The following is a 21,427-nucleotide window of genomic DNA, read 5'->3' as shown; positions in this document are numbered from 1 at the left end:
AGCGGAGAGGTGACTGCTGGGTCATTATACAGCACTGGAGGATTCTGGGTGATGAGCGGAGAGGTGACTGCTGGGACATTATACAGCACTGGAGGATTCTGGGTGATGAGTGGAGAGGTGACTGCTGGGACATTATTCAGCACTGAAGGATTCTGGGTGATGAGTGGAGAGGTGACTGCTGGGACATTATACAGCACTGGAGGATTCTGGGTGATGAGCGGAGAGGTGACTGCTGGGACATTATACAGGACTGGAGGATTCTGGGTGATGAGCGGAGAGGTGACTGCTGGGACATTATACAGGACTGGAGGATTCTGGGTGATGTGCGGAGAGGTGACTGCTGGGACATTATAAAGGACTGGAGGATTCTGGGTGATGAGCGGAGAGGTGACTGCTGGGACATTATACAGGACTGGAGGATTCTGGGTGATGAGCGGAGAGGTGACTGCTGGGACATTATACAGCACTGGAGGATTCTGGGTGATGAGCGGAGAGGTGACTGCTGGGACATTATACAGGACTGGAGGATTCTGGGTGATGAGCGGAGAGGTGACTGCTGGGACATTATACAGCACTGGAGGATTCTGGGTGATGTGCGGAGAGGTGACTGCTGGGACATTATAAAGGACTGGAGGATTCTGGGTGATGAGTGGAGAGGTGACTGCTGGGACATTATTCAGCACTGAAGGATTCTGGGTGATGAGCGGAGAGGTGACTGCTGGGACATTATACAGCACTGGAGGATTCTGGGTGATGTGCGGAGAGGTGACTGCTGGGACATTATACAGCACTGGAGGATTCTGGGTGATGAGCGGAGACGTGACTGCTGGGAGATTATACAGGACTGGAGGATTCTGGGTGATGAGCGGAGAGGTGACTGCTGGGACATTATACAGCACTGGAGGATTCTGGGTGATGAGCGGAGAGATGACTGCTGGGACATTATACAGCACTGGAGGATTCTTGGTGATGAGCGGAGAGGTGACTGCTGGGACATTATACAGGACTGGAGGATTCTGGGTGATGAGCGGAGAGGTGACTGCTGGGACATTATACAGGACTGGAGGATTCTGGGTGATGAGCGGAGAGGGGACTGCTGGGACATTATACAGGACTGGAGGATTCTGGGTGATGAGCGGAGAGGTGACTGCTGGGACATTATACAGGACGGCACTGGAGGATTCTGGGTGATGTGCCGAGAGGTGACTGCTGGGACATTATACAGGACTGGAGGATTCTGGGTGATGAGTGGAGAGGTGACTGCTGGGACATTATACAGCACTGGAGGATTCTGGGTGATGAGCGGAGAGGTGACTGCTGGGACATTATACAGGATGGCACTGGAGGATTCTGGGTGATCAGCGGAGAGGTGACTGCTGGGACATTATACAGCACTGGAGGATTCTGGGTGATGAGCGGAGAGGTGACTGCTGGGACATTATACAGCACTGGAGGATTCTGGGTGATCAGCGGAGAGGTGACTGCTGGGACATTATACAGGACTGGAGGATTCTGGGTGATAAGCGGAGAGGTGACTGCTGGGACATTATACAGGACGGCACTGGAGGATTCTGGGTGATGTGCCGAGAGGTGACTGCTGGGACATTATACAGGACTGGAGGATTCTGGGTGATGAGTGGAGAGGTGACTGCTGGGACATTATACAGGACTGGAGGATTCTGGGTGATGAGCGGAGAGGTGACTGCTGGGACATTATACAGGATGGCACTGGAGGATTCTGGGTGATCAGCGGAGAGGTGACTGCTGGGACATTATACAGCACTGGAGGATTCTGGGTGATGAGCGGAGAGGTGACTGCTGGGACATTATACAGCACTGGAGGATTCTGGGTGATGAGCGGAGAGGTGACTGCTGGGACATTATACAGGATGGCACTGGAGGATTCTGGGTGATCAGCGGAGAGGTGACTGCTGGGACATTATACAGCACTGGAGGATTCTGGGTGATGAGCGGAGAGGTGACTGCTGGGACATTATACAGGATGGCACTGGAGGATTCTGGGTGATCAGCGGAGAGGTGACTGCTGGGACATTATACAGCAATGGAGGATTCTGGGTGATGAGCGGAGAGGTGACTGCTGGGACATTATACAGGACTGGAGGATTCTGGGTGATGAGTGGAGACGTGACTGCTGGGACATTATACAGCACTGGAGGATTCTGGGTGATGAGCGGAGAGGTGACTGCTGGGACATTATACAGCACTGGAGGATTCTGGGTGATGAGCGGAGAGGTGACTGCTGGGACATTATACAGCACTGGATGATTCTGGGTGATGAGCGGAGAGGTGACTGCTGGGACATTATACAGCACTGGAGGATTCTGGGTGATGAGCGGAGAGGTGACTGCTGGGACATTATACAGCACTGGAGGATTCTGGGTGATCAGTGGAGAGGTGACTGCTGGGACATTATACAGCACTGGAGGATTCTGGGTGATGAGCGGAGAGGTGACTGCTGGGACATTATACAGCACTGGAGGATTCTGGGTGATGAGCGGAGAGGTGACTGCTGGGACATTATACAGCACTGGAGGATTCTGGGTGATGAGCGGAGAGGTGACTGCTGGGACATTATACAGCACTGGAGGATTCTGGGTGATGAGCGGAGAGGTGACTGCTGGGACATTATACAGCACTGGAGGATTCTGGGTGATGAGCGGGGAGGTGACTGCTGGGACATTATACAGTACTGGAGGATTCTGGGTGATGAGCGGAGAGGTGACTGCTGGGACATTGTACAGCACTGGAGAATTCTGGGTGATGAGCGGAGAGGTGACTGCTGGGACATTATACAGCACTGGAGGATTCTGGGTGATGAGCGGAGAGGTGACTGCTGGGACATTATACAGGACTGGAGGATTCTGGGTGATGAGCGGGGAGGTGACTGCTGGGACATTATACAGGACTGGAGGATTCTGGGTGATGAGCGGGGAGGTGACTGCTGGGACATTATACAGGACTGGAGGATTCTGGGTGATGAGCGGAGAGGTGACTGCTGGGACATTATACAGGACTGGAGGATTCTGGGTGATGAGCGGAGAGGTGACTGCTGGGACATTATACAGCACTGGAGGATTCTGGGTGATGTGCGGAGAGGTGACTGCTGGGACATTATAAAGGACTGGAGGATTCTGGGTGATGAGTGGAGAGGTGACTGCTGGGACATTATTCAGCACTGGAGGATTCTGGGTGATGAGCGGAGAGGTGAGTGCTGGGACATTATACAGCACTGGAGGATTCTGGGTGATCAGCGGAGAGGTGACTGCTGGGACATTATACAGCACTGGAGGATTCTGGGTGATGAGCGGAGAGGTGACTGCTGGGAGATTATACAGGACTGGAGGATTCTTGGTGATGAGCGGAGAGGTGTCTGCTGGGATATTATACAGCACTGGAGGATTCTGGGTGATGAGTGGAGAGGTGACTGCTGGGACATTATACAGGACTGGAGGATTCTGGGTGATGAGCGGAGAGGTGACTGCTGGGACATTATACAGCACTGGAGGATTCTGGGTGATGTGCGGAGAGGTGACTGCTGGGATATTATACAGGACTGGAGGATTCTGGGTGATGAGCGGGGAGGTGACTGCTGGGACATTATACAGGACTGGAGGATTCTGGGTGATGAGCGGGGAGGTGACTGCTGGGACATTATACAGGACTGGAGGATTCTGGGTGATGAGCGGAGAGGTGACTGCTGGGACATTATACAGGACTGGAGGATTCTGGGTGATGAGCGGAGAGGTGACTGCTGGGACATTATACAGCACTGGAGGATTCTGGGTGATGTGCGGAGAGGTGACTGCTGGGACATTATAAAGGACTGGAGGATTCTGGGTGATGAGTGGAGAGGTGACTGCTGGGACATTATTCAGCACTGGAGGATTCTGGGTGATGAGCGGAGAGGTGACTGCTGGGACATTATACAGCACTGGAGGATTCTGGGTGATCAGCGGAGAGGTGACTGCTGGGACATTATACAGCACTGGAGGATTCTGGGTGATGAGCGGAGAGGTGACTGCTGGGAGATTATACAGGACTGGAGGATTCTTGGTGATGAGCGGAGAGGTGTCTGCTGGGATATTATACAGCACTGGAGGATTCTGGGTGATGAGTGGAGAGGTGACTGCTGGGACATTATACAGGACTGGAGGATTCTGGGTGATGAGCGGAGAGGTGACTGCTGGGACATTATACAGCACTGGAGGATTCTGGGTGATGTGCGGAGAGGTGACTGCTGGGATATTATACAGGACTGGAGGATTCTGGGTGATGAGCGGGGAGGTGACTGCTGGGACATTATACAGGACTGAAGGATTCTGGGTGATGAGCGGAGAGGTGACTGCTGGGACATTATACAGCACTGGAGGATTCTGGGTGATGTGCGGAGAGGTGACTGCTGGGACATTATAAAGGACTGGAGGATTCTGGGTGATGAGTGGAGAGGTGACTGCTGGGACATTATACAGCACTGGAGGATTCTGGGTGATGTGCGGAGAGGTGACTGCTGGGACATTATAAAGGACTGGAGGATTCTGGGTGATGAGCGGGGAGGTGACTGCTGGGACATTATACAGGACTGGAGGATTCTGGGTGATGAGCGGAGAGGTGACTGCTGGGACATTATACAGGACTGGAGGATTCTGGGTGATGAGCGGAGAGGTGACTGCTGGGACATTATAAAGGACTGGAGGATTCTGGGTGATGAGTGGAGAGGTGACTGCTGGGACATTATTCAGCACTGAAGGATTCTGGGTGATGAGTGGAGAGGTGACTGCTGGGACATTATACAGCACTGGAGGATTCTGGGTGATCAGCGGAGAGGTGACTGCTGGGACATTATACAGGACTGGAGGATTCTGGGTGATGAGTGGAGAGGTGACTGCTGGGACATTATACAGGACTGGAGGATTCTGGGTGATGAGTGGAGAGGTGACTGCTGGGACATTATACAGGACTGGAGGATTCTGGGTGATGAGTGGAGAGGTGACTGCTGGGACATTATACAGGACTGGAGGATTCTGGGTGATGAGCGGAGAGGTGACTGCTGGGACATTATACAGGACTGGAGGATTCTGGGTGATGAGTGGATAGGTGACTGCTGGGACATTATACAGCACTGGAGGATTCTGGGTGATGAGTGGAGAGGTGACTGCTGGGACATTATACAGGACTGGAGGATTCTGGGTGATGAGCGGAGAGGTGACTGCTGGGACATTATTCAGCACTGAAGGATTCTGGGTGATGAGTGGAGAGGTGACTGCTGGGACATTATACAGCACTGGAGGATTCTGGGTGATGAGCGGAGAGGTGACTGCTGGGACATTATACAGGACTGGAGGATTCTGGGTGATGAGCGGAGAGGTGACTGCTGGGACATTATACAGCACTGGAGGATTCTTGGTGATGAGCGGGGAGGTGACTGCTGGGACATTATACAGGACTGGAGGATTCTGGGTGATGAGCGGAGAGGTGACTGCTGGGACATTATACAGCACTGGAGGATTCTGGGTGATGTGCGGAGATGTGACTGCTGGGACATTATACAGGACTGGAGGATTCTGGGTGATGAGTGGAGAGGTGACTGCTGGGACATTATACAGCACTGGAGGATTCTGGGTGATGAGCGGAGAGGTGACTGCTGGGACATTATACAGGACTGGAGGATTCTGGGTGATGAGTGGAGAGGTGACTGCTGGGACATTATTCAGCACTGGAGGATTCTGGGTGATGAGCGGAGAGGTGACTGCTGGGAGATTATACAGGACTGGAGGATTCTGGGTGATGAGCGGAGAGGTGACTGCTGAGACATTATACAGGACTGGAGGATTCTGGGTGATGAGTGGAGAGGTGACTGCTGGGACATTATACAGGACTGGAGGATTCTGGGTGATGAGTGGAGAGGTGACTGCTGGGACATTATACAGCACTGGAGGATTCTGGGTGATGAGCGGAGAGGTGACTGCTGGGAGATTATACAGGACTGGAGGATTCTGGGTGATGAGCGGAGAGGTGACTGCTGGGACATTATACAGCACTGGAGGATTCTGGGTGATGAGCGGAGAGGTGACTGCTGGGATATTATACAGGACTGGAGGATTCTGGGTGATGAGCGGAGAGGTGACTGCTGGGACATTATACAGCACTGGAGGATTCTGGGTGATGAGCGGAGAGGTGACTGCTGGGATATTATACAGGACTGGAGGATTCTGGGTGATGAGCGGAGAGGTGACTGCTGGGACATTATACAGCACTCGAGGATTCTGGGTGATGAGCGGAGAGGTGACTGCTGGGACATTATACAGGACAGCACTGGAGGATTCTGGGTGATGAGCGGAGAGGTGACTGCTGGGACATTATACAGCACTGGCGGATTCTGGGTCATGAGCGGAGAGGTGACTGCTGGGACATTATACAGGACTGGAGGATTCTGGGTGATGAGCGGAGAGGTGACTGCTGGGACATTATACAGGACTGGAGGATTCTGGGTGATGAGCGGAGAGGTGACTGCTGGGACATTATACAGCACTGGAGGATTCTGGGTGATGAGCGGAGAGGTGACTGCTGGGACATTATACAGGACTGGAGGATTCTGGGTGATGAGCGGAGAGATGACTGCTGGGACATTATACAGCACTGGAGGATTCTGGGTGATGAGCGGAGAGGTGACTGCTGGGACATTATACAGCACTGGAGGATTCTGGGTGATGAGCGGAGAGGTGACTGCTGGGACATTATACAGCACTGGAGGATTCTGGGTGATGAGCGGGGAGGTGACTGCTGGGACATTATACAGTACTGGAGGATTCTGGGTGATGAGCGGAGAGGTGACTGCTGGGACATTGTACAGCACTGGAGAATTCTGGGTGATGAGCGGAGAGGTGACTGCTGGGACATTATACAGCACTGGAGGATTCTGGATGATGAGCGGAGAGGTGACTGCTGGGACATTATACAGGACTGGAGGATTCTGGGTGATGAGCGGAGAGGTGACTGCTGGGACATTATACAGGACTGGAGGATTCTGGGTGATGAGCGGGGAGGTGACTGCTGGGACATTATACAGGACTGGAGGATTCTGGGTGATGAGCGGGGAGGTGACTGCTGGGACATTATACAGGACTGGAGGATTCTGGGTGATGAGCGGAGAGGTGACTGCTGGGACATTATACAGGACTGGAGGATTCTGGGTGATGAGCGGAGAGGTGACTGCTGGGACATTATACAGGACTGGAGGATTCTGGGTGATGAGCGGAGAGGTGACTGCTGGGACATTATACAGCACTGGAGGATTCTGGGTGATGTGCGGAGAGGTGACTGCTGGGACATTATAAAGGACTGGAGGATTCTGGGTGATGAGTGGAGAGGTGACTGCTGGGACATTATTCAGCACTGGAGGATTCTGGGTGATGAGCGGAGAGGTGACTGCTGGGACATTATACAGCACTGGAGGATTCTGGGTGATCAGCGGAGAGGTGACTGCTGGGACATTATACAGCACTGGAGGATTCTGGGTGATGAGCGGAGAGGTGACTGCTGGGAGATTATACAGGACTGGAGGATTCTTGGTGATGAGCGGAGAGGTGTCTGCTGGGATATTATACAGCACTGGAGGATTCTGGGTGATGAGTGGAGAGGTGACTGCTGGGACATTATACAGGACTGGAGGATTCTGGGTGATGAGCGGAGAGGTGACTGCTGGGACATTATACAGCACTGGAGGATTCTGGGTGATGTGCGGAGAGGTGACTGCTGGGATATTATACAGGACTGGAGGATTCTGGGTGATGAGCGGGGAGGTGACTGCTGGGACATTATACAGGACTGAAGGATTCTGGGTGATGAGCGGAGAGGTGACTGCTGGGACATTATACAGCACTGGAGGATTCTGGGTGATGTGCGGAGAGGTGACTGCTGGGACATTATAAAGGACTGGAGGATTCTGGGTGATGAGTGGAGAGGTGACTGCTGGGACATTATACAGCACTGGAGGATTCTGGGTGATGTGCGGAGAGGTGACTGCTGGGACATTATAAAGGACTGGAGGATTCTGGGTGATGAGCGGGGAGGTGACTGCTGGGACATTATACAGGACTGGAGGATTCTGGGTGATGAGCGGAGAGGTGACTGCTGGGACATTATACAGGACTGGAGGATTCTGGGTGATGAGCGGAGAGGTGACTGCTGGGACATTATAAAGGACTGGAGGATTCTGGGTGATGAGTGGAGAGGTGACTGCTGGGACATTATTCAGCACTGAAGGATTCTGGGTGATGAGTGGAGAGGTGACTGCTGGGACATTATACAGCACTGGAGGATTCTGGGTGATCAGCGGAGAGGTGACTGCTGGGACATTATACAGGACTGGAGGATTCTGGGTGATGAGTGGAGAGGTGACTGCTGGGACATTATACAGGACTGGAGGATTCTGGGTGATGAGTGGAGAGGTGACTGCTGGGACATTATACAGGACTGGAGGATTCTGGGTGATGAGTGGATAGGTGACTGCTGGGACATTATACAGCACTGGAGGATTCTGGGTGATGAGTGGAGAGGTGACTGCTGGGACATTATACAGGACTGGAGGATTCTGGGTGATGAGCGGAGAGGTGACTGCTGGGACATTATTCAGCACTGAAGGATTCTGGGTGATGAGTGGAGAGGTGACTGCTGGGACATTATACAGCACTGGAGGATTCTGGGTGATGAGCGGAGAGGTGACTGCTGGGACATTATACAGGACTGGAGGATTCTGGGTGATGAGCGGAGAGGTGACTGCTGGGACATTATACAGCACTGGAGGATTCTTGGTGATGAGCGGGGAGGTGACTGCTGGGACATTATACAGGACTGGAGGATTCTGGGTGATGAGCGGAGAGGTGACTGCTGGGACATTATACAGCACTGGAGGATTCTGGGTGATGTGCGGAGATGTGACTGCTGGGACATTATACAGGACTGGAGGATTCTGGGTGATGAGTGGAGAGGTGACTGCTGGGACATTATACAGGACTGGAGGATTCTGGGTGATGAGTGGAGAGGTGACTGCTGGGACATTATTCAGCACTGGAGGATTCTGGGTGATGAGCGGAGAGGTGACTGCTGGGAGATTATACAGGACTGGAGGATTCTGGGTGATGAGCGGAGAGGTGACTGCTGAGACATTATACAGGACTGGAGGATTCTGGGTGATGAGTGGAGAGGTGACTGCTGGGACATTATACAGGACTGGAGGATTCTGGGTGATGAGTGGAGAGGTGACTGCTGGGACATTATACAGCACTGGAGGATTCTGGGTGATGAGCGGAGAGGTGACTGCTGGGAGATTATACAGGACTGGAGGATTCTGGGTGATGAGCGGAGAGGTGACTGCTGGGACATTATACAGCACTGGAGGATTCTGGGTGATGAGCGGAGAGGTGACTGCTGGGACATTATACAGGACTGGAGGATTCTGGGTGATGAGCGGAGAGGTGACTGCTGGGACATTATACAGCACTGGAGGATTCTGGGTGATGAGCAGAGAGGTGACTGCTGGGATATTATACAGGACTGGAGGATTCTGGGTGATGAGCGGAGAGGTGACTGCTGGGACATTATACAGCACTGGAGGATTCTGGGTGATGAGCGGAGAGGTGACTGCTGGGATATTATACAGGACTGGAGGATTCTGGGTGATGAGCGGAGAGGTGACTGCTGGGACATTATACAGCACTCGAGGATTCTGGGTGATGAGCGGAGAGGTGACTGCTGGGACATTATACAGGACAGCACTGGAGGATTCTGGGTGATGAGCGGAGAGGTGACTGCTGGGACATTATACAGCACTGGCGGATTCTGGGTCATGAGCGGAGAGGTGACTGCTGGGACATTATACAGGACTGGAGGATTCTGGGTGATGAGCGGAGAGGTGACTGCTGGGACATTATACAGGACTGGAGGATTCTGGGTGATGAGCGGAGAGGTGACTGCTGGGACATTATACAGCACTGGAGGATTCTGGGTGATGAGCGGAGAGGTGACTGCTGGGACATTATACAGGACTGGAGGATTCTGGGTGATGAGCGGAGAGATGACTGCTGGGACATTATACAGCACTGGAGGATTCTGGGTGATGAGCGGAGAGGTGACTGCTGGGACATTATACAGCACTGGAGGATTCTGGGTGATGAGCAGAGAGGTGACTGCTGGGACATTATACAGCACTGGAGGATTCTGGGTGATGAGCGGAGAGGTGACTGCTGGGACATTATACAGCACTGGAGGATTCTGGGGGATGAGCGGAGAGGTGACTGCTGGGACATTATACAGCACTGGAGGATTCTGGGTGATGAGCGGAGAGGTGACTGCTGGGACATTATACAGGACTGGAGGATTCTGGGGGATGAGCGGAGAGGTGACTGCTGGGACATTATACAGCACTGGAGGATTCTGGGTGATGAGTGGAGAGGTGACTGCTGGGACATTATACAGGACTGGAGGATTCTGGGTGATGAGCGGAGAGGTGACTGCTGGGACATTATACAGCACTGGAGGATTCTGGGTGATGAGCGGGGAGGTGACTGCTGGGACATTATACAGCACTGGAGGATTCTTGGTGATGAGCGGAGAGGTGTCTGCTGGGACATTATACAGCACTGGAGGATTCTGGGTGATGAGTGGAGAGGTGACTGCTGGGACATTATACAGGACTGGAGGATTCTGGGTGATGAGCGGAGAGGTGACTGCTGGGACATTATACAGCACTGGAGGATTCTGGGTGATGTGCGGAGAGGTGACTGCTGGGACATTATACAGGACTGGAGGATTCTGGGTGATGAGCGGGGAGGTGACTGCTGGGACATTATACAGGACTGAAGGATTCTGGGTGATGAGCGGAGAGGTGACTGCTGGGTCATTATACAGCACTGGAGGATTCTGGGTGATGAGCGGAGAGGTGACTGCTGGGACATTATACAGCACTGGAGGATTCTGGGTGATGAGTGGAGAGGTGACTGCTGGGACATTATACAGCACTGGAGGATTCTGGGTGATGAGTGGAGAGGTGACTGCTGGGACATTATACAGCACTGGAGGATTCTGGGTGATGAGCGGAGAGGTGACTGCTGGGACATTATACAGGACTGGAGGATTCTGGGTGATGAGCGGAGAGGTGACTGCTGGGACATTATACAGGACTGGAGGATTCTGGGTGATGAGCGGAGAGGTGACTGCTGGGACATTATACAGCACTGGAGGATTCTGGGTGATGTGCGGAGAGGTGACTGCTGGGACATTATAAAGGACTGGAGGATTCTGGGTGATGAGTGGAGAGGTGACTGCTGGGACATTATTCAGCACTGACGGATTCTGGGTGATGAGTGGAGAGGTGACTGCTGGGACATTATACAGCACTGGAGGATTCTGGGTGATCAGCGGAGAGGTGACTGCTGGGACATTATACAGCACTGGAGGATTCTGGGTGATCAGCGGAGAGGTGACTGCTGGGACATTATACAGGACTGGAGGATTCTGGGTGATCAGCGGAGAGGTGACTGCTGGGACATTATACAGCACTGGAGGATTCTGGGTGATGTGCGGAGAGGTGACTGCTGGGACATTATACAGGACTGGAGGATTCTGGGTGATGAGTGGAGAGGTGACTGCTGGGACATTATACAGCACTGGAGGATTCTGGGTGATGAGCGGAGACGTGACTGCTGGGAGATTATACAGGACTGGAGGATTCTGGGTGATGAGCGGAGAGGTGACTGCTGGGACATTATACAGCACTGGAGGATTCTGGGTGATGAGCGGAGAGATGACTGCTGGGACATTATACAGCACTGGAGGATTCTTGGTGATGAGCGGAGAGGTGACTGCTGGGATATTATACAGGACTGGAGGATTCTAGGTGATGAGCGGAGAGGTGACTGCTGGGACATTATACAGCACTCGAGGATTCTGGGTGATGAGCGGAGAGGTGACTGCTGGGACATTATACAGCACTGGAGGATTCTGGGTGATGAGCGGAGAGGTGACTGCTGGGACATTATACAGGACTGGAGGATTCTGGGTGATGAGCGGAGAGGTGACTGCTGGGACATTATACAGGACTGGAGGATTCTGGGTGATAAGCGGAGAGGTGACTGCTGGGACATTATACAGCACTGGAGGATTCTGGGTGATAAGCGGAGAGGTGACTGCTGGGACATTATACAGCACTGGAGGATTCTGGGTGATGAGCGGAGGGGTGACTGCTGGGACATTATACAGCACTGGAGGATTCTGGGTGATGTGCGGAGAGGTGACTGCTGGGACATTATACAGCACTGGAGGATTCTGGGTGATAAGCGGAGAGGTGACTGCTGGGACATTATACAGCACTGGAGGATTCTGGGTGATGAGCGGAGGGGTGACTGCTGGGACATTATACAGCACTGGAGGATTCTGGGTGATGTGCGGAGAGGTGACTGCTGGGAGATTATACAGGACTGGAGGATTCTGGGTGATGAGCGGAGAGGTGACTGCTGGGACATTATACAGCACTGGAGGATTCTGGGTGATGAGCGGAGACGTGACTGCTGGGAGATTATACAGGACTGGAGGATTCTGGGTGATGTGCGGAGAGGTGACTGCTGGGAGATTATACAGGACTGGAGGATTCTGGGTGATGAGCGGAGAGGTGACTGCTGGGATATTATACAGCACTGGAGGATTCTGGGTGATGTGCGGAGAGGTGACTGCTGGGAGATTATACAGCACTGGAGGATTCTGGGTGATGTGCGGAGAGGTGACTGCTGGGAGATTATACAGGACTGGAGGATTCTGGGTGATGAGCGGAGAGGTGACTGCTGGGATATTATACAGCACTGGAGGATTCTGGGTGATGAGCGGAGAGGTGACTGCTGGGACATTATACAGCACTGGAGGATTCTGGGTGATGAGCGGAGAGGTGACTGCTGGGACATTATACAGCACTGGAGGATTCTGGGTGATGAGCGGAGAGGTGACTGCTGGGACATTATACAGGACTGGAGGATTCTGGGTGATGAGCGGACAGGTGACTGCTGGGACATTATACAGCACTGGAGGATTCTGGGTGATGAGCGGAGAGGTGACTGCTGGGACATTATACAGCACTGGAGGATTCTGGGTGATGAGCGGAGGGGTGACTGCTGGGACATTATACAGCACTGGAGGATTCTGGGTGATGAGCGGAGAGGTGACTGCTGGGACATTATACAGCACTGGGGGATTCTGGGTGATGAGTGGAGAGGTGACTGCTGGGACATTATACAGCACTGGAGGATTCTGGGTGATGAGCGGAGAGGTGAGTGCTGGGACATTATACAGCACTGGAGGATTCTGGGTGATGAGCGGAGAGGTGACTGCTGGGACATTATACAGGACTGGAGGATTCTGGGTGATGAGCAGAGAGGTGACTGCTGGGACATTATACAGCACTGGAGGATTCTGGGTGATGAGCGGAGAGGTGACTGCTGGGACATTATACAGCACTGGAGGATTCTGGGTGATGAGTGGAGAGGTGACTGCTGGGACATTATACAGGACTGGAGGATTCTGGGTGATGAGCGGAGAGGTGACTGCTGGGACATTGTACAGCACTGGAGGATTCTGGGTGATGAGCGGAGAGGTGACTGCTGGGACATTATACAGGACTGGAGGATTCTGGGTGATGAGCGGAGAGGTGACTGCTGGGACATTATACAGCACTGGAGGATTCTGGGTGATGACGGTGTGGCTGTTGTCAGGTTCCTATAAGGTGTCAGGACGTCGCTGTCTATCTCTCCATGGAGGAGTGGGAGTATCTAGAAGGACACCAGGATCGGTACCAGGATGTGATGATGGAGGAGCTCCGGCCTCTTACACCACGAGGTGAGAGGCTCCTTGTTGGCTCCGGTGGATGTGATGACGTCTCTCCGGCGTCGTCCTATAATAGATGAGTTTTCTCCAGATTTGCTCTGGTTTTCTCTACATTTTCTCCGTCTGACAACAGCTCTCATTTCCTGATTATTTTCTTCTGATCTGTGAGTCGCGGTTTCTCCGCTGTTGTTACATATTGAAGGTCTTGAACCTGCGATCCTATAAATACCGGGCTTCATAGGAGGTTTGTTTGGAGCTGTGAGCAATGGAGAGAGAAGTCATTTAGCAGTGATCTCCGGAAATTGCTACCAAACAAGATGTCAGAGTGTTAGTGAAAAAAAAAATATTACCAAGTAGCTTTACCATAACTAATCATAGGCTAAATGGCTTCAAGTTAAAATTCTGTATGAGATAGCCAAGATGATTGTCTGTAACATGATGGGAGTGTCACGTTCCGCAGTAGTGGATGGTGAGATATGGAGCCTGAAAGTCAGAAGGTCAGAACATTGTTACCATTTTGCTTGTCAGTGTAAATTCATTGGGGGGTAGATCTCTCAGATCAGGTCCTCAAACCATAGAATGCCATGCGAACAGCAAACGTATGGTACAAAAAAGCCGGCTCTCTACTGTCCTCTCATATTACACATTGATAGGCGCTAACCGTTGCGTATCGGGGGCTCCCCACAACACCGTCCTCCCGAGCGCTGTGACTTCATCCTTTATCCATACATGTGCCAATTTTTTCCTCCTTCAGAGACAAAGAACTTTCCGTGCACTAGTTGCCCTTTTTAGTGTTTATATCAATGCAGATGTTGAGATTTTTCTGTTTAACCCATTCATCCCCAGTCTGCTTTCACCTTCCTGACCAGGCCAAATTTTACAATTCTGACCACTGTCACTTAGGCTACTTTCACACTGGCGTTTTTTAGAATACGTCGCAATGCATCGTTTAGGGGAAAAAACGCATCCTGCAAAGTTGTTTGCAGTATGCGTTTTTGCCCCACAGAGTAACATTACCGACGCATTGCGACGTATTGACACACGTCGCAACCGTCGTGCAACGGTTGCGCCGTGTTGTGGCGGACCGCCGGGAGCAAAAAACGTTAAATGTAACGTTTTTTGCTGCCGACGGACCGCTTTTTCCGACCGCGCATGCACGGCCGGAACTCCGCCCCCACCTCCCCGCACCTCACAATGGGGCAGAGGATGCGCCGGATAAATGCATCCACTGCACCCAAACGCTAACATCGGAATCTCGGCCCGACGCAATGCGACGGGCCGAATCCGACGCTAGTGTGAAAGTAGCCTTAATGAGATAATAACTCTGGAACTTCATCGGATCCCACTGATTCTGAGACTGTTTTCTCGTGTCATATTGTACTTCATGATCGTGTTCGTGGCGATATTTTTTACGTTTATTTATGAAAATATTGAACATTTGAAAAAACAATGTTGCAATTTTCAATCTTTGAATTTTTATTTGCTTAAATCAAAGAGAAATGTCAAACTAAATACAGCTCTGGCAAAAATTAAGAGACCACCACATCTAATCCCTGTCATGGCCGCCCATTCTCCAGACCTGAACCCCATTTAAAACATCTGGAATGTAATCAAGAGGAAGATGGATAGTCACAAGTAGTGATGAGCGAGTATACTCGTTGCTCGGGTTTTCCCAAGCACGCTCGGGTGGTTTCCGAGTATTTGTAACTGCTCGGAGATTTAGTTTTTGCTGACACAGCTGAATGATTTACAGCTACTAGCCAGCCTGAGTACATGTGGGGGTTGCCTGGTTGCTAGGGAATCCCCACATGTATTCAAGCTGTCTATCAGCTGTAAATAATTCAGCTGAGGCAATGAAAACTAAATCTCCGAGCAGTCACAAATACTCGGTGACCACCCGAGCGTGCTCGGGAAAACCCGAGCAACGAGTATACTCGCTGATCACTAGTCACAAGCCATGAAACAAAGAAGAACTGCTTACATTTTTGTACCATGAGTGGCATAAGGTCACCCAAAAGCAGTGTGAAAGACTGGTGGAAAGCTGCCAAGACGCATGAAAGCTGTGATCAAAAATCATGGTTATTCCACACAATATTGATCTCTGAACTGTTCCGGAGTTAAAATATTAGTATCGTTCTTTCTAAATGATTATGAACTTGTTTTCTTTGTATTATTTCTGTCTGAAAGCACTGAGTTTTTTTTTTATTTTGACCATTATTCTTTCTCAGAAAAAAAGCTAAATGTATTGCTTGGAACTTCGGAGACATGTTGTCAGTAGTTTATAGACTAAAAGAACAATTTACATTTTACTCAAAAATATACCTATAAAGAGAATACTCAGACAAACTGAACATTTTGCAGCGGTCTCTTAATTTTTTCCAGAGCTGTAGTTAATAAATAATATTTCTCACATCTCTACTTCACATCAGCATCATTTTTTAACCTTTTTTTTGGTTAGGAAGTTAGAAGGGTTTTATCAGTAATTTCTCAACTTTCTAACAAAATTTACAAAACCATTTTTTTAGGGACCACTTCACATTTGAAGTGACTACGGGGCTGCCCATGTGACAAAAAATACCCCAAAGGGACACCATTTTAAAAACTGAACCCCTCAAAGGTGCTCAAAGCCACAGCCAAGAACTTTATTAACCCTTTAGGAGCTTCACAGGAATTAAAGCAATGTGGAGGGAAAAAAATTTAAACTTTACTTTTTCCCACCCAAATTTCACTTTAGACCTTAATTTTGCATTTTCAACAGTAACAGGAGAAAGTGGACCATACAATTTGTTGTGCAGTTTCTCCTGTGTACGTCAAAACACCCCATGTGGTGGAAAACTACTGTTTGGGTGCACGACAAAGAAAGGACCACCACTTTTGGGCCCAAAATTGGCTGGAATAAATAGCAGACACCACGTTGTGTTTGGAGAGCCCCTGAAGAGCCTAAACAGTGGAAACCCCCTATAAGTGATCCTATTTTGCAAACTACACCCCTCAGGGAATATATCTAGATGTTTTGTAAGCATCTTGAACCCTCAAGTGCTTCACAGTTTCCCAAAAAAATGTTACTTCAGCCCCAAATTTTTCATTTTCATAAGGGTAACGGGAGGAAATGGACCCTAAAATTTGTTGTATGATTTTTCCAGAGTATGCCGATACCCCATATATGGTGGAAAATTACTGTTTTGGTGTATGGCAGGACTCAAGAGGCAAAGAACGCCAATTGAATTCTTTAGCACAATTTTGTCTGGAATAGATAACGAATGTCATGTCATATTTGAAGAACCCCTGACATGCCAGTACAGCAGAAACCCCCACAAATGTCTCAATTTTGTAAACTCCACCTCTTGAGGAATTCATCTAGTAGTGTGGTGAGCAATTTTAGCCCTCAGGCAATTCACAGAGAAGTATAACATTGGATCAAGTCAATGGAAAATTACAATTTTTTTTCCACTAAAATGTTGCTTTGGGCCCAAGTTTTCAATTTTTAAAATGGCTAATAGGAAAAAATCAATGGTGCAATTTGTTACACAATTTCTCTTGAGTACGCCAATACCCCATATGTGGTCAAGAACTACTTTTCAGGCAGAGTGCAAAGCTTAGAAGAGAAGAAGCTCCATATTATAATGCAGATTTGTCTGGAATGGTTTGTGGATGCCATGACTCCCTAGTAGAGCTCTTGAGGTGCCAGAACCCCCAATAAGTGATGCCATTTTACAAATTATGCCTCTCAATGAATTGATCTTGGGGTGCAGTGATCATATTGACACCATGGGTGTGTCACGTAATTTTATATCATTAGGCAGAAAAGAAAAAAACAATCACTTTTTTGCTATAAAAATGTTGTGTTATCCCCAGATTTTACATTTTCACACATGGAAATGGGTAAAAAAATGCACAAAAAATTGTAGCTCAATTTCTGCTGATTGTGGCAATACCTCACATGTGGCTGCACTTTACTGCTTAGCCATATGGTGAGACTCCGGAGGGACGGAATGCTATTTGACTCTTTGAAAACAAATTATCGTAGAAAAGTTTGTGTACTCCATATACAGAGCCCCTAAGGGTCAGAAGAGCAGACAGAATCTCCCTTCAAGTGATTCCATTTTGGAAATTACACCCCTCGGGGGTTTCATCTGAATCAATAATAGGTTTAATAAATCCACAAAAAAAAGCAAGTCCCCACTCAGGTCTGTTTACGGAAATATAGGTGGCTTCCATGTTTCTGGTAGTTCAACGGCTCTGGAAAAGTGAAATGGCTCCTCACCCGCCAAAAGAAATCCAGCGAATTCTACTCCCTCAAATCCTACCCGCCCTACTTCTGAGCCCATTGTGCCTGAACCACATTTAGCATCCACATGCCTTACATTTCTGTAGTGATGAGAGCCCGCCTAATTTATGAGTGCATGTCTCCAGAAGGATGAGCTGGGCACAATCTATTGGGCACTACACTGGCAGATTTGCAATTTTCACTGAGTAACATCAATTGTTGCTTGTTTCTGTAAAATTCCCATGGAGTCAAAATCGTCGTCAATAATTTCCCAGAGGGATCCATTCACTATAATGAGGTAGCAAAGTTACTCTGGACTCCGTCTGGCCTCTGCTCAGTGGTGTCCTTCTTTTCAGAAGTGCATAAAACTGTGGCAGCCTTCACTTTTATGCACAACACCTCCAGAGCATGGGCCAGACGGCATCCACAGTGCCTCAATCTGCCTCATTAGAGTGAATCTTCAACCGGGAGTTTCGTCTGAATCACATATTTCAGCAATTTACATGCAAACCCTTGTGTAAGCGCTCAGCGCAGAGCACAGGATAAATGTGCGCTGAGCCTTACTGCGGTCTTTGGAAGGCAGAATGAATAAATCAACAGCAGGTAAAGAATTGACATTTTTATTGGTACTATTTTCGGACATTTCTGATCGCTTTCTATTGCAAATTTTGGGAGTTTTTTTATGCCATTCCACGTGTGGTTAAAAAGGCAGCTCTATTCTTCGGGTCAGTACAATTGCAGCGATACCACACTTATATAGTTTTTTTATGTTTTGTCGTTTTTATACAATAAAAACATTTCCATAGGAAAAAAAAATTATTTTGCATTGCTTTACTTTGAGAGCTATAGTTTTTTTTTATTTTTGCATTAATGAATGGTATGGTGGCTTGTGTTTTGCTGGACAAAATTATGTTTTCAAGAGTACCATTTTTATTTACATTCAACTTTTTTATCACATTTTATTCCACTTTTTGTTAAGAGATATGATGAACAAGCGTAGTTTATGCCTCATTTTTTATCTTTTTTTGTTAATGTGTTCATTAAAGAAGTAGTTCTAGTAGAACAGATTCATAGGGTCAGGTCATTCTGGACACGGCAATACCAAATATGTGTACTTTATTTGTTCTTGTTTTATTACATAATTATACCTATTTATTGCTATATACTATATACTCCCCTCTTATCTCCTCTTCCCACAATCGCGTACAATATTTCTCCCACGCATCCCCCCTACTCTGGAACTCTCTACCACAACATATCAGACTCTCACCTACCATCGAAACCTTCAAAAAGAACCTGAAGACCCACCTCTTCCGACAAGCCTACAACCTGCAGTAACCACCGATCGACCAAACCGCTGCACGGCCAGCTCTATCCTCACCTACTGTATCCTCACCCATCCCTTGTAGATTGTGAGCCTTCGCGGGCAGGGTCCTCTCTCCTCATGTATCCTCACCCATCCCTTGTAGATTGTGAGCCCTCGTGGGCAGGGTCCTCTCTCCTCATGTATCCTCACCCATCCCTTGTAGATTGTGATCCCTCGCGGGCAGGGTCCTCTCTCCTCCTGTATCAGTTGTGACTTGTATTGATTAAGATTATTGTACCTGTTTTTATTATGTATACCCCTCCTCACATGTAAAGCGCCATGGAATAAATGGCGCTATAATAATAAATAATAATAATAGGTATAATGTTTTTTTTTTCATTTTTTTTATTTTGTGAAATTTAAAATATTTTTTCAGTTTTTTTTTAAACTTAAAAAAAAAAGTTTTTCGAAAACTGAAAAAAATATTTTTTAAAATTACACAAAATAAAATCTTCATACACGTATTTTTGTATGGCCGCGTCCAGAATGACCCGAACTATAAAACTGTCCCACTAGTTAACCTCTTCAATGAGCACATAAAAAAGATACAAAAAGTTTGGCAAAAAAAACTACGCTTCTTCCTCAAATCTCTGAACAAAAAGTGAAATAAAATGTTGAATGTAAATAAAAATGGTACCGCTGAAAACGTAATTTAGTCCAGGAGCGTGGCGCAAGAGGCTTCTGTCAGTGCAGCACTGACAGGTATGAAGCATTGCAGTTTATTATACCAGCAATCAAAGTAATAAAAGTTAAAGTCCCAGCCTCCTAAATGTTGCAAAAAATATTAATTGTGGCATTTAGGGGGTTAAACAGATGGGCGCAATGCGGGCACCGCTCCTGGCATTGATAGCCGGGTCTCTGCTATCACATAAGCCGAGCTCCCAGCGGCAATCGCGTGGTCACAGCTCCTGTATTGGTACGATCGCCAGGACTTAACCATTTGACAAAGGAAGTGAAGAATAAAAATTCAGTAACTAATCTTTTAATAGGAGGACGGCAGGTTCTCTCCTCTTAGTGATCCCAGAGGATCCTGTCCAGGAGGAGAGAGGACGTGTCCTCATGGTGACATCATGAGCTCTTAGAAAACAATCACTGGTAAATGGTAACCGTCCTTCCCCCAATCTCCATAACGGTGAATTAGGAGAGAAGAAACCGCTGGATAGAAATGTGGAGCTTTCTCCAGCTCCTCTGTGGTTCCATCCCTGGTGGAGAGGAAACTTGGAGAAGTTGTGTTTCTTAGTGCGGCTCCTCCATCTGACTGACGAGGGTCTTCTCTGTCCCTCTCCTCAGGGTCCTCATCCTCCGGGTGCAGAGCAGAGAGCATTAGGCTTTGGCCTCGCTGATTATCACTTCATACTTGGGGCCACAATGTGCTGGGACCTCGGTACCGGTGGTGAGGACCACAACAGTTTAATTTAGTCCTTGATACATAAACCTTGAATTACCGGTTCTGAGAGACGTGTCTCATATATAGACAGATACACGGCAGGTGATGTATTCAGTCTGTGTGTCTCCACAGATGGATCCAGGAGGAGAAATCCACCAGAGAGATGTCCCCGTCCTCTGTATCCCCAGGACTGTCCGGAGGAGAATCACAACATCCCGGAGGATCATCAGGTAGATGACACTGAAGCCTCCACAACATCTGACCATAAAGTGATCGCAATATACGCCAATCATCAGGGTGAGGAGGGGAGACTGTGATGTCTGTTCTGTGGTTACCTACTACAACTCTCATCATCTCATCATACAATCTATTCCATCACTTTGCGTTTCCTACAGATGGATCCAGGAGGAGAAATTCACCAGAGAAGATTTCCCGCTCTCTGTGTTTCCAGGACTCTCCAGAGGAAATTCATGATGTCCTGGAGGATCATCAGGTAGACGGTGCTGAGCCCTGTACGGGT

General features: G+C 49.1%; 1 protein-coding gene and 1 pseudogene across 1 annotated transcript in view; both read left to right on the top strand.

Moving 5' to 3' along the window:
• LOC138657468 (zinc finger protein 585A-like) overlaps positions 1 to 21,427 on the top strand; it is a 268,682-nt pseudogene that overhangs the window by 10,376 nt on the left and 236,879 nt on the right.
• The window catches only part of LOC138657475 (zinc finger protein 271-like), a 93,956-nt gene continuing 86,219 nt past the window's right edge, over positions 13,691 to 21,427 (top strand). Inside the window, exons 1-3 of the mRNA XM_069745269.1 lie at positions 13,691 to 13,899; positions 21,040 to 21,204; positions 21,303 to 21,400. Coding sequence (XP_069601370.1) covers positions 13,815 to 13,899; positions 21,040 to 21,204; positions 21,303 to 21,400 — 348 coding nt within the window. The 5' untranslated portion in view covers positions 13,691 to 13,814. The remainder of the gene's footprint in view (positions 13,900 to 21,039; positions 21,205 to 21,302; positions 21,401 to 21,427) is intronic.

This window comes from Ranitomeya imitator, chromosome 1 (genome assembly GCF_032444005.1).
Source record: "Ranitomeya imitator isolate aRanImi1 chromosome 1, aRanImi1.pri, whole genome shotgun sequence".
Classification (NCBI taxonomy): Eukaryota; Metazoa; Chordata; class Amphibia; order Anura; family Dendrobatidae; genus Ranitomeya; species Ranitomeya imitator.
This window is presented reverse-complemented; position numbering and strand designations above follow the sequence as displayed.